Below are 26,524 nucleotides of genomic sequence, written 5' to 3'. Positions count from 1 at the left end.
ATCCCAGCACTCCGGGCGGTTGTGCGTAGAGTGGCAAAAAGATGTCAGTGGTGCATTGTATACAAAGCACGTCCCGAGGTGCCTAGGATGGCGCCTCTACCGGCGGCACGAGTAACTCCATTTGTCCGCCCGTTTTCACTTGTGGGCATCGATTATTTCGGTCCGTACATGATTAAGATCGGCCGGAGTCAAGTGAAGCGTTGGGTAGCACTTTTCACTTGCTTAGTAGTAAGAGCTGTCCACTTGGAAGTAGCTGCGTCACTTTCTACTGAATCATGTAAGCTAGCGTTGCGGCGATTCATCGCTCGTCGGGGTGCACCAACACAAATTTATACGGACCACGGAACAAACTTTGTGGGTGCCAGTCGAGAGTTGGCCAGTCAGCTTGTCGCAACTAATCGTGAGCTAGCAGAGATCTTCACCGATACCAACACTCGGTGGTTTTTCATCCCACCATCTTCCCCGCACATGGGCGGTGCATGGGAGAGGATGGTCAGAGCAGTAAAGACAGCAATGGAATCGGTTGGCAGTTGCCGTGCACCATCGGAAGAAGTGTTCCAAACCATTCTGTGTGAAGCGGAATCAATGGTTAATTCCAGACCGTTGACGTACGTGCCACTTGAGACATCGGATCAGGAGGCATTAACTCCAAACCATTTTATACACCTTAGCAGCAATGGAGTCAAGCAACCGGACAAAATACCTGCTACGGAGAGCGAGGCTCTGCGAAACGGGTGGAATTTGTGTCGCTATATTCTGGATAAATTCTGGGCTAGATGGATCCGTGAATATCTGCCGGTCTTAACTCGACGTACCAAGTGGCATGAAGAAGTAAGACCCATTCGGGAAGGAGATATGGTGTTCATCATAGGAGAGAGCATTCGGAACCGGTGGCCTCGGGGTAAGGTCGTACAAGTCATCCCAGGACGAGATGGTCGCATTCGACAGGTAGACGTCCAGACAACAACAGGGGTTCTACGCCGTCCCGTGGCGAAGCTTGCCTTGATTGATGTACTTCCGGCTAGTAATCCTGCTGGTCTGGCGCAGCATTACGTGGAGGGGAATGTTGCGGGAGGCGTTACGAACATCGACGCTGCATCCGAAAATTCCCACAGGGATGGGAAGCAGGTCTGACAGACCAGTTGTCATCCGACAGCTCTGACAGTGTCAGCGAAGAAAAACAAAACCATAAAAAAGGAATGATGAAAACGGTGAAAATGTGGTGATGTGAATTGTGCAGCCTTTTTATTTAGTATTTCATATAAAACTACCTTAAAATATTACCTCTTTACTATCTTATGCACTATACAAAACTAGATTAGTGAGTTTACATGCAAAACACACCCTGAAAATGAATTATTAATGTGAATCTATTAATACTGTTTAGGTTACCTTTCATGCACTACTTATCCTATATTTGATGAATTACAACTAAATTAAACCGAAAATTATTATACGATCACGAGACTGTAAGTGAAACTATGACCTAAAGAATGACTTAAGACTAAGACCTTAAAATGTACTTAAAAATAGGTTGACTAGACTGAACACTGGACGGTAGCTAAGACGTGGAAACGTAGACTAGAGTCACTGAAATGTGAGTACTATTTATAAGACGAAATTTGAACTGTTGAATATTGAAGTATATTCCTTTTAGCTTTTAAGCATTTGCCAATAAACCTTCAGGAAATCGCTAAGAAGACTTTGACCCTTTTTTATACGTCTGGTGCCGCGCCAACACTCTGAAAACAGCTAATGGCATAAATATAGATTATCCACTGCATCGTAATCTATGCACATATACACCCAATTCTTTTCCCACACATGCCCTTTTCCCACAAATTGAAACTTGTTATGTGAATGATAAGTTTAACTGGTGTCACAAAATTATTCAAAACGAATGATCCTGGGCCCTCCTTAGCCGTGCGGTAAGACGCGCGGCTACAAAGCAAGACCATGCTGAGGGTGGCTGGGTTCGATTCCCAGTGCCGGTCTAGGCAATTTTCGGATTGGAAATTGTCTCGACTTCCCTGGGCATAAAAGTATCATCGTGTTAGCCTCCTGATATACGAATGCAAAAATGGTAACCTGGCTTAGAAACCTTGCAGTTAATAACTGTGGAAGTGCTTAATGAACACTAAGCTGCGAGGCGGCTCTATCCCAGTGTGGGGATGTAATGCCAATAAGAAGAAGAAGAAGATCATGTTTAATAGTAATTTACCATAATAATATAAGGGCCTTTCTTAGCCATATTGTTTATTGTTTATTGTGTGATTTCATCAACAGACTACAATTGGCCCTAATGATGAATGTAAATATTAATTAATACTAATGACATAAACGCACATAGTCAAGACCATTCCGCGTCAAGTTCAAATCGAACAAGGAATAAACTCTATTAAACGTTTCTGAAGGCCGTAGATTGCAGTTTCTGCACCGTAGTTAGTGTGGCGAAGGGGAGCCTTAGCATCGAACTGTTTCGTAGCGGTCTTGGTTGAGTGTTCATGTTGACTTGTTGTAAAATTCTTTCGCAACATATGGCTCTGCCCACATCCCGCCGGATACGCAGTGGCTCTAAGGCAATCAAGCGACAGCGATCCTCGTAACTAGGAAGATGCAGCGAGACTCTCCAGTTTAGTCTTCAAAGCGCGAACCGCAGGAAACACCGTTGAATAGTTTCAATACGTTCTACGCCGGTGTTGTAATACGGGCTCCATACTGACGAATAATACTCTAATGTAGGGCGCACCAAAGAATAGTACAGCGATTTCAAACAATAGACGCTCGTAATTTTTTTTAACTGTTTTCATGACAAAGCCCAGGGTTCTAGACGCTTTGTCGACAACGTATGAAAGGTGGTGTGAAAATGTCAGTTTTGAATCAAAAACAAAAACATGATTCACCCGTTCGACTGTAGTTCCCAGCATGTGGTGATAACGAAACATTTTTTCGGAATAACAACCATCCGGTTCGTAGTGTACCATTCAGCGAAAGCATTGATTTGACCTTGGAGAGTATGGCAATCAGTAACCGAGCAGATACGTAAGATTATCTTGATATTATCAGCAAATGATAATTGTGGACCCTTCATAGCATGATGGACATCATTGAAGTACATGATAAAAATCAGCGATCCTAAATGGCTGCCTTGTGATATACCCGACGTTGCACGAAAGTACGTTGATCGGTTGTCGCCTAATGCGACCGTTTGTTGGCGGTCAGTAAGATACGAGCGAAACCATTTCAAAAGATCCCCACCGATATCTAATCGGTCCAGTTTTGCGATCGCGATGTCATGATTCAACTTATCTAATGCAGCATAAAGTTCTGTGTAGATCACACCCGTTTGGGTCCGAATTTTCATACGTTCCGTGATGTACGAGGTTAGACACAGTAGATTCGTAGTTATGGAGCGCCCAGTTACAAAGCCATGCTGATCTGTGTCGATGCGTTGCTTGCAGTGTGCACTGGCGTAATCAATGATAACACGTTCAAATAGCTTCGAAACGGCGCATAACGATGTAATTCCCCTGTAGTTATTAACATCGCGCTTGTTACCCTTTTTATACACGGGAAATATTTCGCCTATTTTCCAACAGGAAGGGAATACTCCACTGGAGATTGAAAGCTGGAAAATCTTTCGATGATGTATGCCACGACATGAGAGAAAGTTTGTGCAGCTGTGTTGACACTTAAACAATTGGTATTTGTTATCATTTCATGCGGGAAGTGTATGAATTGACTTACACCCAATATTTTTTTACACGGTTGGGGTTAACTCATAGCTTCATCAACGCTAAAGGTTGTAATCAACTAAAACTTACCCATGTAAAAAAAGAACCGGGTGTATAATGTTGTAAATACAGAGTGAACCCCTGATAGGGTAAACAATCTTTCCCCTGAGAGGGTATTTGAAACAATCATTTATCTGAGAGGGTATCTGTGAAGCAATCATTTTCCTGAGAGTGAATCCCTGATAGGGTAAACTATCATTTCCCTGAGAGGGTATCCGGAATAATAATTCCTCTGAGGAGGAGTCCCTATGGGTATCTATGGAACAATATTTCTCCTGAGCGTGAATCCCTGATAGGGGAGTTTGGTGCGTGATTTCTCTTGTTTCGGACAGCAGAACGATCGCGCGATCGGCCGAAATATTGTGTTCTGCATTGCGCGGCCAGTAATAAGAATAGCCATCGAACAAGTGAGTGCAGTGCGTGTTTTAGTCGGGAAAGAAATAAAATTTCTTGTGTTCGTTGGCTCATGCGCATGCGCGCGGTCGAGAAAAGCGCGTTCTTCAATAATTTGCTGTAGCCATCGAGCAAGTGAGTACAGAGTGCTACGCTTCCGTGCGGGCGTCCAAAACGCGAATCTCCTCAGTTTTCATATGCCACCGGGTGTGCATGTGCATGACTTTTAACTCGTATAAGTGTTATTTCCCATCCTATAGATCGCATCGCTTACCAAAGTGAATCCAGATAAATTATCCTTTGTAATTAAAACGATATACTATCCCAAGACAATCGTGGAGATGCAGAGGTATACTCGGTCTCTAAGAGCAACGAGAGTCGGACTAACAAGGACGTGGCCGGCGCCGTTATTGACTTTAAATATTTGAGCTCCCGAAACGTGTACATTGAGAATGGGTAGCTAATCCCATGCCCCATTCATTGTGTTCTCTGTACAATTTCGCAAGTTCAGTCAATCACGGAATAGCAACTACGAATTGTGCGGTCATAATGCTCATGCTCATAAGCGTGAATCCCTGATAGGGTTATCAATCATTCCCCAGAGAGGGTATCTATGGAGCAATCATTCTCCAGCATGTGAATCCCTGATAGGGTAAACAATCATTCCCCTGAGAAAGTATCTGTAAGAAAACAGGCTGAGGGTGTAGACATTGAGTGAGAACAAGTAAACAAGGAGTTGCGTAGAGTATTGTTGGTGATTTTTGGAAAACTCTATCCATGACTGCATTCCGAGATCAATGGTGGATTGGTGTTTAGCGTTCGAAAATGTAAACAAATAATAAGAACAAGGAAGCAAAGAGCTGCGTAGTGTATTGTTGATGATTTTATTTCTGATTTTTATGCAAGATTGATGTTCTCAGTCTAGAGCCTGGAAAACTCTATCCATGACTGCATTCCGAGATCAGTGGTTGGTTGGAGCTCAGTGTTAGAAAATGTAAACAAATAATGAGAACAAGGAAGCAAAGAGCTGCGTAGAGTATTGTTGATGATTTTATTTCTGATTTTGATGCAAGATTGATGTTCTAGAGCCTGGAAAACTCTATCCATGACTGCATTCCGAGATCAGTGGTTGGTTGGAGCTCAGTGTTAGAAAATGTAAACAAAGAACGGGAATAAGAAAGCAAAGAGTTGCGTAAAAAAAATGTTGATGATTCTTTACTGATTTTGATGGTAGACAGAAGTAACTTGCTGAGATGATTTATTATACTTTATTTTAATTGGTTGTGAATTACAATTCTCTGTTTAACCAAAACTTTAAATCGTCGTGTTAAAAAAAGAGCAAAACAATAATAGTAAAATTGTAAAAGAGTAGAGCAGGAGGAAGATGTAGGGATTGAGACGGGTTGTCATAAGATATGTTGATTGAATAAGAGGACATATACTGCCCTGAACCGCATATCAGTCCCATTTGCAAAAGCATTGAAGTGAGAAAACAGCGTTTTAAATAAAATAATATAAACCTCTTGGGTAACCCTTTTATGCTATTGCATTTGCAATCCTTCTGTGTAGCATTGCTAATTGTAATGTTTTCGATACTATTGCTTCACTAAAATTAAAATTTGTTCAACCATTTGTAAGAAAAATTCAATGGGACTCATATGAAGTTACTCTACTCGTTACCCTTCAAAGTAACCGCATATCAGTATCAGACAGTGTAAACGGTACTTGGTTTTCATCAAAGCAGGCAATGTCGATGGAACGTAAACTATAGTGTATTCTGTTCAGTTTCGTATACTGTGTGCAGTGAAAATTATTCAGCAGTGTCGTACAAAATGTCTGGCCTAGAAATGCTAAGAATGGCATATGTTAATGAAAGTTCAGACGAGGAATTCCTGGGATTCGATCCTAATTCTAAAAAAATGAGTACTTTTCGCAGCGTGAAATGGAAATATATACACGCTTACAATCGTGCGTCAAGTTGTCATCAACGGTATCGGAGGAGTCGGATGCGTTCGCTGGGATATCTGTAAATAAAGACCCACCAAGCTTATCATCACCGACAGCGGTTTACGATTCGGACGGCAGCTTTTTTGAGGGTGACTCAGAGAGAGATCATACAAAGACCTCTAGAAAAAGGACCAAAAAAGAAATTCGAAGAACAGATGTTGAGACAAAACGCCGCTTAGCTCACACCGTTATTTTAGAGGATTGTGGTTGCCGCAAAGAGTGTGATAAGTTGGTCCCAAAGGATGACCGAATAGACATGAACAAAGCTTTTTGGGCTCTCAATTCTACGGGACGGAAAAGCTTTGTACGAGAAAGAGTTCAGCGCATAGCTGTGGAACGGCGCAGCTGCCATCGTTACACCGAAACCCAACCCAAAAAGAATCATTCATACAAATTCCGTATTCGCAAGACAGCAAGTGACGAATCGTGGACCGTTTGCCGAAAATTGTTTTTGAACACATTGGGTTACAATGAACATTGTGGGTAAGTTTTATTTTACAACTATATCATACTGGAACTGGATAAATCGATTTTTCATAATTACAGAAACATTGTGTACCGATTGGTTGATGATGGAGAAGACGAAGAAAATACAGCGCCAAAAGCTCCGAAACGAGGAAAATACGTACGCAGTACAGATAAGCGTCAATCAGTGAAGGAGCACATCAACAAGTATCATCCAACGATCTCTCATTATCGCCGTGAGCATGCTCCGAACAGAATGTACTTGCCGTCGGATTTGACTCAGAAGGAAATGCATCGAAATTATCAAGAAACAAATAATTCTAGTATCAGCTATCAGTTTTACGGCCGCGTAATGAAAAGCATGAATATTGGAATGGTTAAGCTCGGTCACGAAGAGTGCGAGTCATGCATTGAAGCAATCCAGCACCAGCAACTTTCTAAGCATACAGCTGAAATGGCCGGAATCGATTCATGTTCCATTTGTGAGAAGTATTTTGAACATCTCAGGTTAGCCAAAGCAGCTCGGACCGAGTACCGTGAGGATGGGGAATCTATTAAACCTGGACATGTGGTATTAGCAGTGGACCTGCAAAAGGCAAGTTTTATAGTTATATTTAAATAACGAATAAGTTTGTAAGTTAATTTTCTCATTTGATCCTAGGTTATCCAACTACCTCGTATGGAAGGACTTAAAACTATTGTATTCTCACAAAGATTGATAGCGTTCAATGAAACGTTTGCGCCGGTAGGAAAGTACACCCGTGCATTACCAGTAGTAGCTTGTGTCTGGAATGAGGCTATTCGTGGCCGATCATCTGCAGACCTGCTTGGGTGCTTTCACCGCGTTGTAACGAAATTCAGTAAAGTAGATAAGCTTGTCTTATGGTTGGATAACTGCGCGGCACAAAACAAGAATTGGAACCTTTTTCTACATTTAATCATTCTGCTGAATTCCAAAAACATTCAAATGAAGGAACTGGTTCTAAAATTTTTCGAATCAGGGCACACATTCATGGCGGCAGACAGCTTCCATGCTGCCGTTGAAGGTGCCATGCGACGACATCCGCCAATCACATATTCAGATTTCAAAGCTGTAGTTCAGGGAGCAAAACAAAAAGTTGAGGTGATGGATATGGTTCCCGAGCATTTTTTCACTGCTGCTTTTACAGTTTCTCAGTACGTACTAAACAAGCTCAGCCCGCGCCCATATATTGACAACATTAGGCAGGTGGTCATTAAGAAAGGCAGCTTAGAATTTTATTACAGCAACTCTGTGAATGGGGATGATTTGAAAAGCTGTAAAATATTCACAACTAAGCAAGAAAACATTATTTCTTCAGACGATTTTGACCTGGAACATCTCTTAAAGAAACAATGCAAGCCTCGAGGAATTGACGAGGGAAGAAAATCTGCTTTACTTGGTACAATATTACCAATGATAGATGAAGAAAAGCAGCAATTTTGGATCGACTTACCTACAATTGGAGATTAAATCTATGTTGATTATGCTGCAATTCGATTTGAATATGCCGAAAATGCATTCGATATCTTGTTATTATGTACCGATTTACATAAATCTGAATTATATACAATAATGTTATCACATGAAATATATATGCTTTGTTTGTTTTATTACAGTCATAATCATGATGGGACTGATATGCGATTACTTTTATAATGGGACAAACTGACTTGGTATTTTTTCACATATTTTTGGAACAAACTATATAATTTTCTAATACCACAGTGGAAAGCGATACACATTATAACGTTTTTTGAACTTAACTCAAAATCATCGAAAATGCAAATGGGACCGATATGCGATTCACGGCAGTATACATTAGTTATAAGTACCAGATGCGAGAGTGGCAGGTGAACGATATTAGCCTTCAGTTTTGTGATGTATTTCGCCGAATCAAGTTGGCTACCGAGCTGCTGCGAATCGAGCAGCAACTGGAGATGGCTGAATCGTTCAGCCGTCCCCGCCGGACACTACACTTTGTAACGGTTTTCCCTTGCAAAATTTTAGCACCGGTTGGCCTTTCATCATTCCCCGCACAACAATTGGCTAGTTCTTTAACTATCTATTGTTCGAGCTTCCGCATAGATGAACGCTTGTGTTTGGTAATTACAGAAACCTGCGCTTCAAATGTCATGGTTGGTGATATGATTGAGCTATAGAGCAAACATCCGATTTCAATGCTAGGCTTGTTCTCTTCTGCAACAGCGATGACTGCTTTGGATGATTTTATAGCCTATAGCGTAATTGTTACTCCAAGGTAGTCGAGTTCCTTAAATACTTCGTACGTGTGTCCATCAATTAATATAGATGCTGGGGCTTCTCCTCCTGGTGTCCTTAAGGTCTGAGGGAAGGGTTTTCCGTTAAAAAAGCACGTGGTAGCACTCTCTGAGAGAGAAAATTGCACAATTCAGCCCGCCAGAATGACGGTGTCAGTGTCGCCAAAATTATTTCATCATTATGCAGTTTACAATTGCTTGAGAATTTGCCGTAAACGGAGAACAAAAGGAATTGGCAACAATGGGGAAGAAATTTATCACTCATGCAGTGGTTCGGCGAGAGAACAGCAGCAGCGCCGACCAATCACGCAATGAGGAAATCAAAATAAACAAACTCCAGCTGGTTTTGGAAAATGAAAACATGAGCCGTTTCTAGAACAACATTAGAAAATATCGCGGGAGGATTTCTGTACAAGGTTTCCACAAAAGCTTTGGAAAGTATTTGGGTGATAATAGTGGTGCTGGTGTAAGTAAGACAAATAAGACAAATAGGACAAATAGGACAAATAAGACAAATAAGACAAATAAGACAAATAAGACAAATAAGACAAATAAGACAAATGAGACAAATAAGACAAATAAGACAAATAAGACAAATAAGACAAATAAGACAAATAAGACAAATAAGACAAATAAGACAAATAAGACAAATAAGACAAATAAGACAAATAAGACAAATAAGACAAATAAGACAAATAAGACAAATAAGACAAATAAGACAAATAAGACAAATAAGACAAATAAGACGAATAAGACAAAAAAGACAAATAAGACAAATAGGACAAATAAGACAAATAAGACAAATAAGACAAATAAGACAAATAAGACAAATAAGACGAATAAGGCAAATAAAACAAATAAGACAAATAAGACAAATAGACAAATAAGACAAATAAAACAAATAAGACAAATAGGACAAATAGGACAAATAGGACAAATAAGACAAATAAGACAAATAAGACAAATAGAACAAATAAGACAAATAAGACAAATAAGACAAATAAGACAAATAAGACAAATAAGACAAATAAGACAAATAAGACAAATAAGACAAATAAGACAAATAAGACAAATAAGACAAATAAAACAAATAAGACAAATAAGACAAATAAGACAAATAAGACAAATAAGACAAATAAAACAAATAAGACAAATAAGACAAATAAGACAAATAAGACAAATAAGGCAAATAAGACAAATAAGACAAATAAGACAAATAAGACAAATAAGACAAATAAGACAAATAAGACAAATAAGACAAATAAGACAAATAGGACAAATAAGACAAATAAGACAAATAAGACAAATAAGACAAATAAGACAAATAAGACAAATAAGACAAATAAGACAAATAAGACAAATAAGACAAATAAGACAAATAAGACAAATAAGACAAATAAGACAAATAAGACAAAGACAAATAAGACAAATAAGACAAATAAGACAAATAAGACAAATAAGACAAATAAGACAAATAAGACAAAAAGACAAAAAAGACAAATAAGACAAATAAGACAAATAAGACAAATAAGACAAATAAGACAAATAAGACAAATAAGACAAATAAGACAAATAAGACAAATAAGACAAATAAGACAAATAAGACAAATAAGACAAATAAGACAAATAAGACAAATAAGACAAATAAGCCAAATAAAACAAATAAGACAAATAAGACAAATAAGACAAATAAGACAAATAAGACAAATAAGACAAATAAGACAAATAAGACAAACAAGACAAATAAGAAGTTCTTCCGGGAATTCCTCTGGAAGTTTCTTCGGAAATTCCTCTGGAAGTTTTCAGAGAAACTTTTGGAGGAATTCCCGTAGGAGCATCCGGAGGAATTCCCGAAGGAACTTCCGGAGGAATTCCCGAAGGAACTTCCGGAGGAATTCCCGAAGGAACTACCGGAGGAATTCCCGAAGGAACTTCCGGAGGAATTCCCGAAGGAACTTCTGGAGGAATTCCCGAAGGAACTTCCGGAGGAATTCCCGAAGGAACTTCCGGAGGAATTCCAGGAGGAGGAATTCCCGAAGGAACTTCCGGAGGAATTCCCGAAGGAACTTCCGGAGGTATTCTCGAAGGAACTTCCGGAGGAATTCCCGAAGGAACTTCCGGAGGAATTCCCGAAGGAACTTCCGGAGGAATTCCCGAAGGAACTTCCGGAGGAATTCCCGAAGGAACTTCCGGAGGAATTCCAGTAGGAACTTCCGGAGGAATTACTGAAGGAACTTCCGGAGGAATTACAGAAGGAACTTCCGGAGGAATTCCGGGAGGAACTTCCGGAGGAATTCCCGAAGGAACTGCCGGAGGAATTCCCGAAGGAACTTCCGGAGGAATTCCTGAAGGAACTTCCGGAGGAATTCGCGAAGGAACTTCCGGAGGAATTCCCGAAGGAACTTCCGGAGGAATTCCCGAAGGAACTTCCGGAGGAATTCCCGAAGGAACTTCCGGAGGAATTCCCGAAGGAACTTCCGGAGGAATTCCCGAAGGAACTTCCGGAGGAATTCGAAGGAATTCCCTGAAGGAACTTCCGGAGGAATTCCCGAAGGAACTTCCAGAGGAATTCGAAGGAACTTCCGGAGGAATTCCGAATGAACTTCCGGAGGAATTCCAGAAGGAACTTCCGGAGGAATTCCAGAAGGAACTTCCGGAGGAATTCGAAGGAACTTCCGGAGGAATTCGAAGGAACTTCCGAGGAATTCGAAGGAACATCCGGAGGAATTCCCGAAGGAACTTCCGGAGTAATTCCTGAAGGAACTTCCGGAGGAATTCCTGAAGGAACTTCCGGAGGAATTCCCGAAGGAACTTCCGGAGGAATTCCCGAAGGAACTGCCGGAGCAATTCTCGAAGGAACTTCCGGAGGAATTCCCGAAAGAACTTCCGGGGGAATTCCCGAAGGAACTTCCGGAGGAATTACCGAAGGAACTTTCGAAGGAATTCCCGAATGAACTTCCGGAGGAATTCCCGAAGGAACTTCCGGAAGAATTTCCGAAGGAACTTCCGGAGGAATATCCGAAAAAACTTCGGGAGGAATTCCCGAAGGAACTTCCGGAGGAATTCCCGAAGGAACTTCCGGAGGAATTCCCGAAGGAACTTCCCAAGGAATTCCCGAAGGAACTTCCCAAGGAATTCCCGAAGCAACTTCCCAAGGATTTCCCGAAGGAACTTCCGGAGGAATTCGAAGGAACTTCCGGAGGAATTCGAAGGAACTTCCGGAGGAATTCGAAGGAACTTCCGGAGGAATTCGAAGGAACTTCCGGAGGAATTCCGAAGGAACTTCCGGAGGAATTCCCGAAGGAACTTCCGGAGGAATTCCCGAAGGAACTTCCGGAGGAATTCCCGAAGGAACTTCCGGAGGAATTCCCGAAGGAACTTCCGGAGGAATTCCCGAAGGAACTTCCGGAGGAATTCCCGAAGGAACTTCCGGAGGAATTCCCGAAGGAACTTCCGGAGGAATTCCCGAAGGAACTTCCGGAGGAATTCCCGAAGGAACTTCCGGAGGAATTCCCGAAGGAACTTCCGGAGGAATTCCCGAAGGAACTTCCGGAGGAATTCCCGAAGGAACTTCCGGAGGAATTCCCGAAGGAACTTCCGGAGGAATTCCCGAAGGAACTTCCGGAGGAATTCCCATAGGAACTCCTGAAGGAACTTCCGAAGGAACTCCTGGAAGAACTTCCGAAGGCATTCCTGAAAACCTGGAAAAACTTTCGAAGTAAATCCAGGAGGAACTTCCGAAGGAATTCCTGGAGGAACTTTCGAAGGTATTCCTTGAGGAACTTCCGAAGAAATTCCTGGAGCAACTTCTGAAGGAATTCCTGGACGAACTTCCGAAGGAACTCTTGTCGGAATTTCAGGAGGAATTCCTGGAGGAACTTCTGAAGGAATTCCTGGAGAAACTTCCGGAGGAATTCCTGGAGAAACTTCCGAAGTAATTTCTGGAGCAACTTCCAAAGGAATTCCTGGAGAAACTTCCGAGGGAATTCCTGGAGAAACTTTCGAAGGAATTCCTGGAGAAACTTCCAAAAGAATTCCTGGATAAACTTCCGAAGGAATTTCTGCAGTAACTTCCGAAAGAATTTCTGGAGAATCTTCCGAAAGAATTCCTGGATAATCTTGGGAGTAATTCCTGGAGAAACTTCCGTAGAAATTCCTGGAAGAACTTCTGAAGAAATTCCTGGAGAAACTTCCGAAGGAATTCCTGGAGGAACTTCCGAACGAATTTCTGGAGGAACTTCCAGAGGAATTACTGGAGGAACCTCCGGAGGAATTCCAGGAGGAACTTCCGGAGGAATTCCTGGAGGAACTTCCGGAGTAATTTCTGGAGAAACTTCCGAAGGAACTCCTGGGGGAACTTCCGGAGGAATTCCAGGAGGAATTACTGGAGGAACTTCCGGAGTAATTCCTGAAGGAACTTCAGGAGAAATTCCTGGAGGAACTTCTGGAGGATTTCCTGGAGGAATTCCCGGAGGAACTTCCGGAGGAACTTCTGGAGGATTACCTGGAGGGATTTCCGTAGGAATTTGTTTTGTTTATCTTATTTGTACTGTTTGTCTTAGTTGCTTTATTTGTCTTATTTGTCTCATTTCTTTTATTTTGCTTATTTGTTCTATTTGTCTTATTTGTTTTATTAATTTTCGATTGTTTATCTCATCAAATTCCAATATTTGATTTCAATTTATATATATTTGGCATCATCGTGTTCACAAATTGGAATACGCTTTTTTCTAGTGTCACGCTAGATACAAAGTTGAAGGACTCTCTACCGCTCTCATCGCTCCTTTCCTGCCGTGCGCCACAAGAAAATATGCTATTGGCTGCTCTCCCGAAATGGTAATTTTTGTATGGAATTTAAAAAACTTGGTTGAAGTAAAAAGAGCTTCCTCCAAAATTTATTGCGGTGACATATACTTTTTATTACATCAAAATGATCGTTGGAAAAATTCAAAACTTTTGTCAGTTGGGTTTTGCGAAATTCGGTTCCTTTGTGCCTCAAATCATCGGAGAGAGGTACTGAGAAGCGAAAATTTCAGTTCTACAATAGTTCAGTATTTAGAGCTTAATTCAAATTTGGGAAATAGTAGGTCCATGAAATTTTGTAGGAACATTCCTTGATAAATTTCAAAGAGATTGTCAGTTGGGATAAGCGAAATTCGTTCCCAATTCCGAGTTATAGATATTTTAGTACGAAAATAGCGCTCTACCGCGAGAGAGCTTCCCTCAGACCTTAAAGCATTCAGCGTCAGATTGACTTTCTCCAAATGTTTCTTGAGAACCGGTATCAATCTATCCAACTCCTCCTTGCTGCTTGCAATAATAAGGATGTCGTCAGCGTACACTAAAATGATTGGGAAACGGATGTTGTGCATTTGATTGAGCACGAAGAACCCTCTCAACTCGTCTTCCGTATTTCGCAGTGCCTCCTCCATTACCAAGTCAAACACATTATGAGGAGAGTGGACAGCACTGTTTTATTCCCATACGACGAGTCTCTTTCGCTGACTTTTGCCCGCTCCACAACGTTTTGTAGTACTCCCTGATGCATTCAACACCTCTTCTGATCAGCCCCGCTGAAGCATTCTTTCTCTCCAAAATGTCTTCAGCGAGATTGTGTCGAACGCTTTACTAATGTCCAAAGACATCAACACTACATCATCACCAGCGTTCCATTTCTTCTCTAGGATCCGCTTAGCCACAAAGAGATGATCCATTGTCGATCTGCCGTGAAGGAAAGCCGTTTGATGGACGCCGATGGGTGTTGTGCTTTGGATTAGGGCTTGTAGTATCCATGAGGCATACACCTTGTATCCTGTGCTGGTCAGGCATATCCTCCTGTAGTCATCTTGTTTTTTGGTCTTGCTGTTTTCGGAATCGGAACTAGTAAAGACCGTCTCCATTGGAAAGGTATTATGTTCTCCTTCCAAATCCGCTGCAGTATGTTCTTGAACTTGTTAATTGTGTTGGGATCAGCGTATTTAATCAAATCTGCACTTAAGTTATCCAATCCTGGCGCCTTACCGTTTTTGCTCTCTCTGATGATGGCGTCTATAGTTCGTCTACGCCTGGTATATTGCATATCTCATCTTCAATTTGTTCAAGTCTCTTTGAATGAAGACAATCAACCTCTTTTCCAATTCTCCATTTGCGCATTGATATGTAGGACTTGCGGGTCCTGCGCGTCTTTTTCCTGTGCTTTTTCATGTACTGATGAGCCCGACTAATCCTTTCGCCTACCTTATAGTTAAGGGTTAATTTTGTTTCGAAAAGACCATTTCTTAACATTTGCCATCGCTTTCCTGCGAGGAGGTGACAGAGGTATTTTGTGCAGCTCAGATATCGTAGTGTCCGCTGCTTTCTTCAGTTTTCCCAGACATCAGAGATTTGCATGCCAATTACATCTATTTTTGTTTACCCAAAGCCTCATGGAAACTTGCTTTGAATTTCTCCTGTTGGAGCAACTTTAAATCCCATTTGGTCTGCATGGCATTGTTCAATGATTTCTCTCGTGCTACCATATTGGGGTAGGATTGAGATACATTAATAAGACACGAGAGCAACTTATGGTCCGTGTCAACTAATGATATACTAATGCCCAAATTGGAGTGGACGATTTCGAAGATGGAGATAAGAATCTCTTCGGGAAATTCGTCTTCATTCACAGTCAGAGCAGCTGAAATTTTTCTTGCAGGGCACAACTTCGCTCTGAGGAGCACAATGTCGGATAGTCACTTGGGCGAGAGGAAATGAGGGCAGCCAGATCGACCATATTATGACGAAGGCTAACTCCAGAATATTTTTGAAGAAGGTGAACTCCATTTTGCGTTGTGTTTGTTATTGTCCAAAGATGGTCTAGTAGCCTAAAAATTTGAACATATCGAAATAAAGAGAGTGAATCATGAACAAAATATGATCAGAACCCATCGAGATAGAGAGATATCGAGATAGGGAGGTTATCGAGATGTAGAAAGCCCAAATATATGTAGATTGAAGGGACTGAGGAAACCATCGACATAGGGAGAGATATCGAGATATAGAACATCGAGATGTAGAGAGTCGACCGTAATATGAAAGGTAGCACTCCCTAGTATTAGTCAACAACATTTGAATGGTGATTTTTTAGCTTTTCAGCGCTTTTCGGAACGATTTTCTTAGGTGGCACATATTGCCCCGATCGCCCCTGATTGTTTTTTCCCTAATCGATCAGCTGTCTGTCACAGGATTTGCAGGAAAGTTTTACTTACTGACCCAATTTGCTTTTCAAACTCTATTCCATGATAGCAAATTGTGATTAATATAGGTACATGAAGTGAAACACAGGTACAATAACCTTAGCACATTATCCACGTGCATTTATCATACACTCATCACATGCCACACTACAGCGGCATGAGTGACGGGAAATGTCATATCGATGTCATGGGACTAACTTGCTAATAACTTTTCTCACAAGTCATTTACAATTATGTTTTCCTTATAAACATGTAGCCCTTAAAGGACCCGAAAACTTTTTCTAACAGGTAATTTCTCTAAATATGACATTGGAAGCGTGAGAGCCGAATTAGTGTCGAATGACATTAATGTCATGACATTCCGTGACATTTTTCTAATCTCGCTTTCATGACTCTCACTTTGTATTTAGAACAATGATCTGTTCGACAAAGTTCTAGGACCCTTTAAGTACTACATGTTAATCAAAAAGTCCGAACTGTAAATGACTTTTGAAAAAAAGTTATTAAGAAATTAGTAATAGCAATGCCATGACATTTTTTTGACATTTCCCATCACTGCTACAGCCACGGCAATTTCCAATTCCATGTCTTTGCAGAAAGCAAAAACCGCACCGAACCGGTAAGGATTGATGCCCATTCGATTCTTTTGTAAATCTTATTGCAACCCAAAACTAGGACACGTTTCACTCAGCATTTTTTGTTTGTAAGAAAATCTATCCCAGTTGATACATAACTTCTTTCACTTGCATTGTCGCAATTGATTTCTTTCGGGAAATAACCACTCAGCGTTTGGCAAATATGTGTATATATTATATTACTTTCACGCCAGCTATTCAGTGAAACTTAGCACGATGAATAAGATAAGCACTCAAAACTTTAAACTTCAACGGGCATTTGTCACACGCATAATCCTCCATATAACATTCGTGTGTCCTGGTATGACATGCCAGCCCAGCAGCATGGGAGAAAATTTTACCACACTCACAGCATTTGTGATAATCCGCTGGAAATGCCATGGACCTGCCGCCACCACATTGATGCTGCTGCAATTGTGCCATCGCTCGGAACCGCTCATCGCATACTTCACATTTGAAGAGACGATTTTCAGAATGGGATAGCAAGTGCAGACGAACTTCCTCGATAGATCTGATATTTTTCGAACAAATGTTACATTCGAAAATGTGAATCGGTTTCATTTTAGACTTTCCGGAAGCCCTTTTATTCAATAGAGTGGGATTATCGGAGACTGGCCTGTTTGCAGTTGCTGCATTCTGGAAATAATTGAAAATATTTAACATTTAGCGATTTTAAATATCAGAAATATCTCACCAATTTTCCGTCTTTTGATTCCATCGGAATAATTCTTCCCTCTACCATTTCGTGCATATTCCGATGCATAGCAAGATGTTTCTCTGACTTAAGCCATTTACCGCACTCCATGCACATGAATGGATTCTTCTGATCCTTATTCATGGCTTCAACCAATTGGTCCATTTCGGCTTTACTCAACTGGTGAACTGTTCGAAGATGAGTTTCGTGCAATGTGGTGGTCATGAAGTAGTCATCGCAAAACATGCAAACAATTGGCATTTGGTGGGCATGGGTTTTCATGTGAACTCGGAACCAATACAGTCGAGTATAGTTTCGCCAGCAAAACTGACACATGAAGCTTGCATCACTACCATGCCCTAAGTAGTGCGTTGTGAACGTGTCCACATCCGGGAATTCCATTTCACATTTGTCACAGAGCAAAAGTTTTCGGTTTTCTCCTGGTGCATGATTCGAAAGTTTGTTTTCTGGGATCGTCAAAATTGTCGGTTCATTTTTTAGCATTTCCACCTTGAAGAGAATGCACAATGAGGTAAATTAGTTAAATTTATTTAAAGTTCTATGCAGCTAATCTTCTCATGTAATCAATACACTCATCATGCATTTAAATAGGGGGAAAGACGGCTTTGGCAGGTTTTGTTCTATTATTGGCAGGGGGGATTTTGTCGACCAAATTTTATGAAATTTGGCCAAAATATTCTTTGATATGCAAAGAATGTTTAGGCTACATTTGAGCCTAGTCAGTCAAAAAAAAACCCCTGCCAATAATAGAACAAAACCTGCCATTGCCGTCATTCCCCCTATTTAAACAAAAATAATTTAGACGACCGCATAGATAATGCGGTTCTAAGCAACACCACAGATAACAGATATTTAGGCTAGAACTAATTGTATTGAAAATGTTGTATAAACTTTGAATTGATATACGCTACTCACTACTCCCATCTACTCAAGTGATTGCGGATGTACATACGAACGCAAATGATCAGAAACCGTCGAACGCAGTCAATACGCTCAGGTCCTCTTCAACTGCAAAAAGCCATCGTGTACGCGGCCTTCCACGAAGCCTGCGGCCTTTTCCGGGTTCTCAACTAAATATTATCTTCGCTTGACGTTCTTCCGGCATACGAACAACGTGACCAGCCCACCGTAGTCTGCCGTGCTGTATAAGCTTAACAATATCCAGCCCTTTATATACCTGGTACAATTCGTGGTTCATGCGACGCCGCCAGATACAGTTCTCCTGTTTACCGCCGAGTATTTTCCGCAGCACATTACGCTCAAACACTCCGAAAGCTCTCCGATCAGCCTCCTTTAACGTCCATGTTTCATGGCCGTATAAGGCCACCGGAAGAATCAGAGTAGTATACAGAGCGATTTTTTTTTCGTTTGCACACTACGGGACTTAAGCTGGTTACGAAGTCCATAATAAGCCCTATTGGCAGCTGCAATACGCTTCAAATTTTTCACCATCCAGCACCATTTCGCTACCACCACCACTAATGAACCAACGTTGATTGCCAGCAACCATGTACTCCATTTTGCTGGTATTGATCGTGAGTCCAATCCTCGCTGTCTCCCTCTTAAAAGGCACAAAATCCTCTTCCACGGCACAGCGATCAATCCCGATAATATCGATATCGTCCGCAAATCCCAGGAGCATATGCCATCTTGTGATAATGGTACCGCCTCTTTGCACACCAGCTCTCCTAGTCGCTCTCTCGAGCGCTATATTGAACAGTAGATTCGAGAGTGCATCACCCTGCTTTAATCCATCTAAGGTAACAAATGACGTCGATATTTCATCCGCAACCCTTACACTTGATTTCGATCCGTCCAACGTTATACGAATCAGCCGTATCAGTTTCGCTGGAAAACCATGTTCAAGTCAACCGTCTAAGACGAATTAAGTACTGTCCATTTAATTCCACCAGTTAATTTTCGTTATCTTTGCAGATACGTATTTCGACCACAACTGTGTGGTCGTCTTCAGTGTCTCGTACTTGACTCGACTTCAAGTACGAGTCGAGTCAAGTACGAGACACTGAAGACAACCACACAGTTGTGGTCGAAATACGTATCTGCAAAGATAACGAAAATTAACTGGTGGAATTAAATGGACAGTACTTAATTCGTCTTAGACGGTTGAAAACATTCCACTAAAAGAGCTTTATATATTTTTCTGAACATGTTCAAGTATAATTTGCCATAATTCATTCCGTTTCACTGAATCATACGCCGCCTTGAAATCAATAAACAGACGATGTGTCTGCAAGTTGTACTCCGGGAATTTATTAGGATTTGTTTCAGGGTAAACATTTGATCCGTCGTTGATCGGCCCTCACGAAAACCTGCTTGGTATTCACCTACGAAGGACTCTTCAAGCGGTCTCAATCTGTTGAATACAATACGGGACATAATTTTGTACGCCGAATTAAGGAGGGTTATTCCTCGGTAATTGGCGCACTCCAGTCTGTGCCCTTTCTTAAAGAGCGCAAATGAGGCCGTCCAACCAGCTAGCAGGCATTTCCTCGTCTTCCCATATTTTCGACATAATATGGTGCAGAACTTCATAAAGCTGCTCACTGCCATGTTTGAGAAGTTCAGCCGGGAGCTGGTCCTTCCCCGCAGCCTTATTGTTTTTCAGCTCTTTAACAGCTTTTTTAACCTCATCTAGTGTAGGTGACTCCACAGTTTGTCCATCGCCGCTAATATTTATTATGTTCACGGATGCACCGTCACTCCCTCTATTCAACAAAGTCTCGAAGTGTTGCTTCCACCTGGCAGCCACTTCGGTTTTATCTGTCAGCAAATTCCCTTGTTGGTCGTTGCACTGGAGAAACACGTCCGGACAAGAAACAAACGAGAGGCAGAGGGTCCCGTCTTGGTTAACGAGCTGCCAATGTGATAGATAGGAGAAAGTAACTGATAGAATTTCTAATTGGATGTAATTGGATGTAGGGAAACGAGCTCTATTAGTTCATTTCCAATTCTAGCAGATTACTGTTAGAATACTTAAGTTGAAGGTATAGGAATAGTGATGGAAACGGTATGGAACTATGGAAGTCCATTTCCAGTTCTAGCGATTGCTAGAACATGAGAAATATAGAGAAAGATACAAAGTAGGAAAATGGAACGGACCTGGGATTGAACCCATGACCTCCTGCGTATGAGGCAGAAGCAGTAGTCATATGACTACCAAGCCCGCTGTTTCTTTTTTTGCCAAAAAAAAATTGCCTCAAAAGGAATTCCCGGAACAGTTCCTTGGAATGTTTTCCAAAGTTTTGACCCTTCCTTCGGAAGTGTCTATAATTTCACTTTGTATGCGTTACGCAGGCGTGTTACGTATTAAACTATCAAAAAATCTCATGAATTCAGACCACAAGCTTCTATCAGTTTATGAATAGTATCTTTATAGTCGAAGTTCAAAATATAATTTTCACTGAGAATACTAAAAATATATGATGTTTTACATTAAGATACTATTTTTAAGTGATACATAATAGACTATTATAATCATAATAAGTAGATGTGTTCAAACTTACTTCTGCCAATTCCGGTTTACAAAGCTTATCGTACTTTTCGTCAATCGGTAATAGTTCGCTACTCGGATCTTCTACATCTAGAACAGCCAAAGACATGGATTCGTCCCACTCCAAAACTGTATCCACATCGTTCGTCTGTGGTAAACTGAAGTTACGGCAGAAAATCGAATCCTCCACCTTCATAACGGAATCGTCACTAAGCAAAGCCATTACTTGATATTGTCCGGTACCATTTTCCGTGATCAAAGCAATATTATGCGGTAGGCTTGTAGCAACTGGCTCCAATGTACCGTGTCCTACTTCGGCGGCGTTCTCTGACTCCACCAGCTTTGATTCAGTGGTTTTGGCAAAGTACTCATCTACTGGAATGCAGCTTATGCCATGCTGGATAAGCATTTCTATTGAATCATATTCTACACCGCAGTTAGTGCAAATGTCTTTTTCCAGTTTGAAGTCGTGATTTTTTCTACAGTTTTTGTCATCGGATATTTCACCACACACAGGACATAACTGTTTCGAACGAATCGGTGAATCATCTGTACGAGGTATTATAGCGCACAATTTATTCTGTAATGGAGGGGAAAATTAATATGATGACGATACAATATCTAGGGCTCAGAATACCTTCAACTCATATTCTGATGACACATCATTTGGGGGTGGCTGGACGTCATTGTTGCTGTTCACCACAGTCAATTTGATGAGGTTTTCAAAATCAATTTCCGAAGATCCTGGTTTGATAGCTGTGATATGATCATTACGGCATACCGGATCGGTCAATATGCTTTTACAAATGTTGCAAATAAATACAGGTTCGTAAAAATCGGAATCAAGGTGCAACGATTGAGCAGGATCCATGATGACCTGGAGATATTGGAAAATGTTGAAATTCTTGTTACCTTACATAAGCGATGGAATAGCTACGTATTACTTCATAGATTCAATATTAGTATATAGATCAATCAAAGGTAATTCCCTACATTCCGGGTATTGACCACCCGGATTGGAAAAAATATTACTAGGTAGGGTGGGTGTATCAATCGTCGCCATAGTTAACTTTAAAAAAATCAACCAAAGACATGTGGCTGCGTTGATATGTCAAGCAAAAGGTTTACCTTCCGGCTCCTCAGAACAAATGTGAAAACGTGATTTTCCCCATAAATGCTTAACTCATAATAGAAACGCATGTACAGTCATGGAACTATTCTTAATTTTAGTTCCTATTATTATGGCAAATCCCAAATCTCATTGTTTTCTTACGGTTATTGGCCATAATATGACCCCTAGTGCAATAGCTGGTGCAAAGGACGACAAAAATTAACCCAAAATCAATTTTTACTGCAATAATTCTTTTCTCTTCTTCATTGGCACAACATCCCCCACTGGGACATAGCCGCCTCGCAGCTTAGTGTTCAATTATCACTTTCACAGGTATTAACTGCGAGGTTTCTAAGCCAAGTTACCATTTCTGCATTCGCATATCATGAGGCTAACATGATGATACTTTTATGCCCAGGGAAGTCGAGACAATTTCCAATCCGAAAATTGTTTAGACCTGCACCGGGAATCGAACCCAGCCACCCTCAGCATGGTCTTGCTTTGTAGCCGCCCATCTTACTGCACGGCTAAGGAGGGCCCTTTGTGTAATATTTGTGTTTGGAAACAACTCTGCCGTAATCTAAAAAAATCAGAAGGGTTATGTACAAGACACAACCGCCCTACGTAAACTACGTAAGGCAGTTTTGTTCATTCATTTGATTACTTATGTTACTGGTTTCGAACAAAACTAGTGTAAGATATGAAAATTGTTGGATACGATTGTTTAAAAAATTTACTATGAAAACCCAAATGTATTCCTCAGTGGTAATGATGCCTTTTTTGGAACCGACATTTGGGTTTTGAAGCATTTGAATTTTGAATGCTTGAATTTTGAGAACTTTCAAAACAATCTTTAACAAATCCGAAGACCCCACTTGTCATAAGACGAGTTTGTACAATCCCGTCGAGTCGAGTCAAGTACGAGACACTGAAGACGACCTTACTGTTGAGATCGAAATACGTATCTGTCAAGGTACAATTAAGTGGTGGAATTAAATGGGATTGTACAAACTCATCTTATTACAAGTGAAGACATTCCAATAAAACGCTCAAAATAATTTTCTTAACAAATCCGAGGAGTTTTTTTTTTCATTTTATTATTAGCTTAGCTTAGCTTAGACTGACTGTACATATCAATGGTTGCTACTCCGTGATTGATCAGAACTGGTGCAAATTGCACTACGATCCAAGTAAATAGTGGTTGGGATTTACCAACTATTCTCGAAGTGCACGTTTCAGCAGCTCGCAAATATTGATCAATAACGGCGCCGGCCAAGTCCTTACAGTCAGTTGGGAAAGGGAGGGAATGTGAGTGTGTGGTAATTGTTGCTACTAGAGACCGAGAATACCTCTGCATCTCCACATTTACCACGGAAAGGAAGTAGTGTTAGTTGGGTGGGGTAATCAGTAACATAGATCAGGATTCACCATGGAAAGTGATGTGACCTATGAAACTTCTACACAGCAGTATTAGCATTTCCTTAATTTGTTCAATTGTTCATTCTTCGCGAGAATAAACAATCAATCGCTCAAAGTGAGCGATTGTTCATTTGAATTTCGGATTAGGCGCCCGCGTTATCATTTCATTAACGTAAGAAAAATAAAAAAGAAACGGGATTGAAAATAATTGATAGTAATCGGAAAGCTAATGTTATTCAGCAACCCTTATTTTATCTCTATTTGACGTTAAGTAAGAATGTAAATTTACGTTTATTTTACATGTCGTTTATTTTGCATTACTTTCGCGCGCGCGTGTCTGTCACTTGCCTTGACCAGTATACCGTAATCAGGATCTCACTGGTATTAATCCTGATGTGCCGTTTGGCACTCGTGTTGGGCTTGTGCGCTTTGAGCGGCACACGGTCGCTTCCCAGTCTACATAAAATCGCACATGGTGCAATACAAGATGCTATAAATTGGAGACGATATACATACATGTTGTGTGGAAAAGTACCTCTATCGCCTGCACTTCAGCATCCTACACGACACCATATACGTTCATGTGTTGACTGGGTTTGATAGGGCCTGCTTATGGACACATGCAGCTTTTTGTAGAGGTTTAACAGAGCCCACTGCCAAACCCCACCACATCCTAGGCAGGCCCCCTAACTCGCAGTGGCCATGGGGAGGGGTCGTCAAGCCCTTGGACATAGTCCCTGCTGCCCCTAGTTTTTTTTTTTTCATTTTATTATTTATTTTTTACTAGCAGACCCGACGAACTTTGTTTTGCCTAAAATTGATTTATTCTCTGATTAGTTCTCGAGTTATGCAGAAATTTTTGGTTCATTTGTATGAGAGCCCCCTTTCCATAAGGGGAGGGGTGGTTACAAACCACCACAGAAAGCTCCCTTCCAAAGCTCCACATGCCAGATTTGGTGAGTTATGATGAAATTGGTGTTTCATTTGTATAGGAGCCAGATTTCAAAGAGGAGAGGGGTCTCAAACCATCTTAAGAACCTTCCCCGGCTTTAAAAACCTCTGCATTCAAATTTTTACGCCGCTCGATTCAGTAGAAGCCAGTCTTCACGAAAACATGAGCGGCGCTGAGCTTGAGTGCAGTTTTTACTAGTGCATGTTCATCCCGAGCGCGCGCTCTCCTTCAAGCTCGTGTTCATCATCAACATTGAACATGGGTGCGAAGAATGAACGCGGTGCGGTTCAGCTCAGGCTCGGGCTCAAGTTCAAAACATTGGGCTGTGTGCTCATCCATCATGCTGTGTGCTCAGACTGTGTGCTTAGGCTGTAAAACTGATGCTGTGAGCACAGGTTTTGGGCCGAGCGCGAAACTTTATGATTATGCGGCACGTTTTATATTCGGTAGAGTTGAGGTTGAGGGCAAAACGAATCCGAGTTTGTAGATGAAAACAAGTTATGGGTTTTGTATTTGCAGAGACATGCAAGATTTTATTACGTGAATATTTTTCAACTGTGTGCATGTGACCTTGATAGAAGTGATAGGAATATTTGCGCATTTATTCTGTATAGAATTTAGCGAATATTTATGATTTATTATTCAATTCATGCATTTTAATTAACTTTCCCAAAGATTTATCAGAAGAATTTGGAAATGACCTTCCGAAAACTGTTCTATATGGAACCATTTGGTTGTGTTTTTCTTTTTGACTCTTTTCTTGGATGTGAATCCTTTAGTATGTGAAAAGAAAGCATGTTATGTTCTACTTAATAATGATTGTAGAAAATAAACCAAAGCTTTATGCAAACTCACTTTAAAATGAGAATTAAGTGTGTCAGCAAAGATACACATAATATTTTTTTTTTCGTTTAACTTGATTAAAACAATTAAAATCAATTGAGAAATGTTTCAAACATGTACATACAATCTATCCAGAAAAACAAAAGCGTAAAAAATGTTCAATAAACGGATTCGGTCATTGATTGTAGCCCACTAAAGCCACCAACATGTTTCGGTCTAGTCTAGGATGTTTTCGGTTGGAAAACATTAACGACATTCTGGGCATAGTGTATTCAATGTACTTGCCACATAAGATACACATTAGGAACCGTACACATATTACGTAAGCACTGTCGGGGGTCTGTCGTTTTCTTATGCACCATATGAATTAAAAATCATTTGTATGAAAAAAAAATCACGATGAGAGGGGGTGAAAAAACTCATAACCGTACGACTGGCAGTTCATTCTAACTCCCATATGTTTATCAGCTTCTTTTTGGTAATTTAGGATTCCTGGCAAAATTTCGGGCAATTTGGTGGTGATTTAGGGCAATTTATGGTTATATAGGAATTTCTATGAAAAAAAAGTTTAAGTTCTTCTTCAACTGTCAACTTGTGATCTATTCAAATGTACAACCTAAAACTTCGTTTTTTGGAATATGTATCAACGAAACTCATTCATGTTGAGTTTATTTTCCACCGCTAAGTTGAGGCTAATTTGAAATTTCACTATTTTAGCTATATTATCTCTGTCAAAAGAAACGTTCAATCAACTCAAAACCGATGAGTTAAAGGGTTTCGTTTTCATAGTTTCTAATCACGACAGTAGAGGTTTCCAACTGTACAATATTCTCCACAGTGTAACCGTTATAGGACAAGAGTTGGTCGAGATCATCTTTTTGCTGCTTCTTCTTCATGCAACATTAAAACGCCAATGCTTTAGCAATATGAAGCAATTGAATAAGAGCGAGCTTAAAAATATGTGAATGCGAAAAAAACGATTATTTGCAAACTCTTTCTGTCCGGCACTAGGCGACAAATGCTCAGATACCAAAATATATTTCTAACCAAAAATGTATAAGAAATGCCACGAACAATGAATGTTATAAAGATGAGCCAGCTAAGTCCCTTAAATGAAGACAAAAGAAAAGATTGTTATTTAAAACTTGA

The 26,524-nt window shown here is 40.7% G+C and overlaps 3 protein-coding genes across 5 annotated transcripts in view; 2 read left to right on the top strand and 1 right to left on the bottom strand.

The window, feature by feature from the left end:
• Positions 1–30: 30 nt before the first annotated feature.
• On the top strand, positions 31–1,602 carry LOC134227032 (uncharacterized). Its single transcript, XM_062708224.1, has 3 exons — positions 31–1,321; positions 1,388–1,469; positions 1,534–1,602. Exon 1 carries the CDS (start codon positions 88–90, stop codon positions 1,132–1,134), a length of 1,047 nt encoding a protein of 348 aa, XP_062564208.1. The 5' UTR covers positions 31–87; the 3' UTR covers positions 1,135–1,321; positions 1,388–1,469; positions 1,534–1,602.
• A 4,088-nt stretch (positions 1,603–5,690) lies between these two features.
• On the top strand, positions 5,691–8,187 carry LOC134227031 (uncharacterized). Its single transcript, XM_062708223.1, has 2 exons — positions 5,691–7,254; positions 7,321–8,187. Exons 1-2 carry the CDS (start codon positions 6,916–6,918, stop codon positions 8,149–8,151), a joined length of 1,170 nt encoding a protein of 389 aa, XP_062564207.1. The 5' UTR covers positions 5,691–6,915; the 3' UTR covers positions 8,152–8,187.
• An 8,796-nt stretch (positions 8,188–16,983) lies between these two features.
• Positions 16,984–26,524, bottom strand: part of LOC134221083 (zinc finger protein 19-like) — a 59,033-nt gene continuing 49,492 nt past the window's right edge. For all 3 annotated transcript variants that reach the window (XM_062700269.1, XM_062700270.1, XM_062700271.1), the window contains exons 2-5: positions 21,688–21,927; positions 21,064–21,630; positions 17,519–18,028; positions 16,984–17,460 (exon numbers count right to left, since the gene is read on the bottom strand). In XM_062700269.1, the coding sequence (XP_062556253.1) occupies positions 17,023–17,460; positions 17,519–18,028; positions 21,064–21,630; positions 21,688–21,927 (1,755 nt within the window). In that variant the 3' untranslated portion in view covers positions 16,984–17,022. The remainder of the gene's footprint in view (positions 17,461–17,518; positions 18,029–21,063; positions 21,631–21,687; positions 21,928–26,524) is intronic.

This window comes from Armigeres subalbatus, chromosome 3 (genome assembly GCF_024139115.2).
Source record: "Armigeres subalbatus isolate Guangzhou_Male chromosome 3, GZ_Asu_2, whole genome shotgun sequence".
NCBI classification, from domain to species: domain Eukaryota; kingdom Metazoa; phylum Arthropoda; class Insecta; order Diptera; family Culicidae; genus Armigeres; species Armigeres subalbatus.
This window is presented reverse-complemented; position numbering and strand designations above follow the sequence as displayed.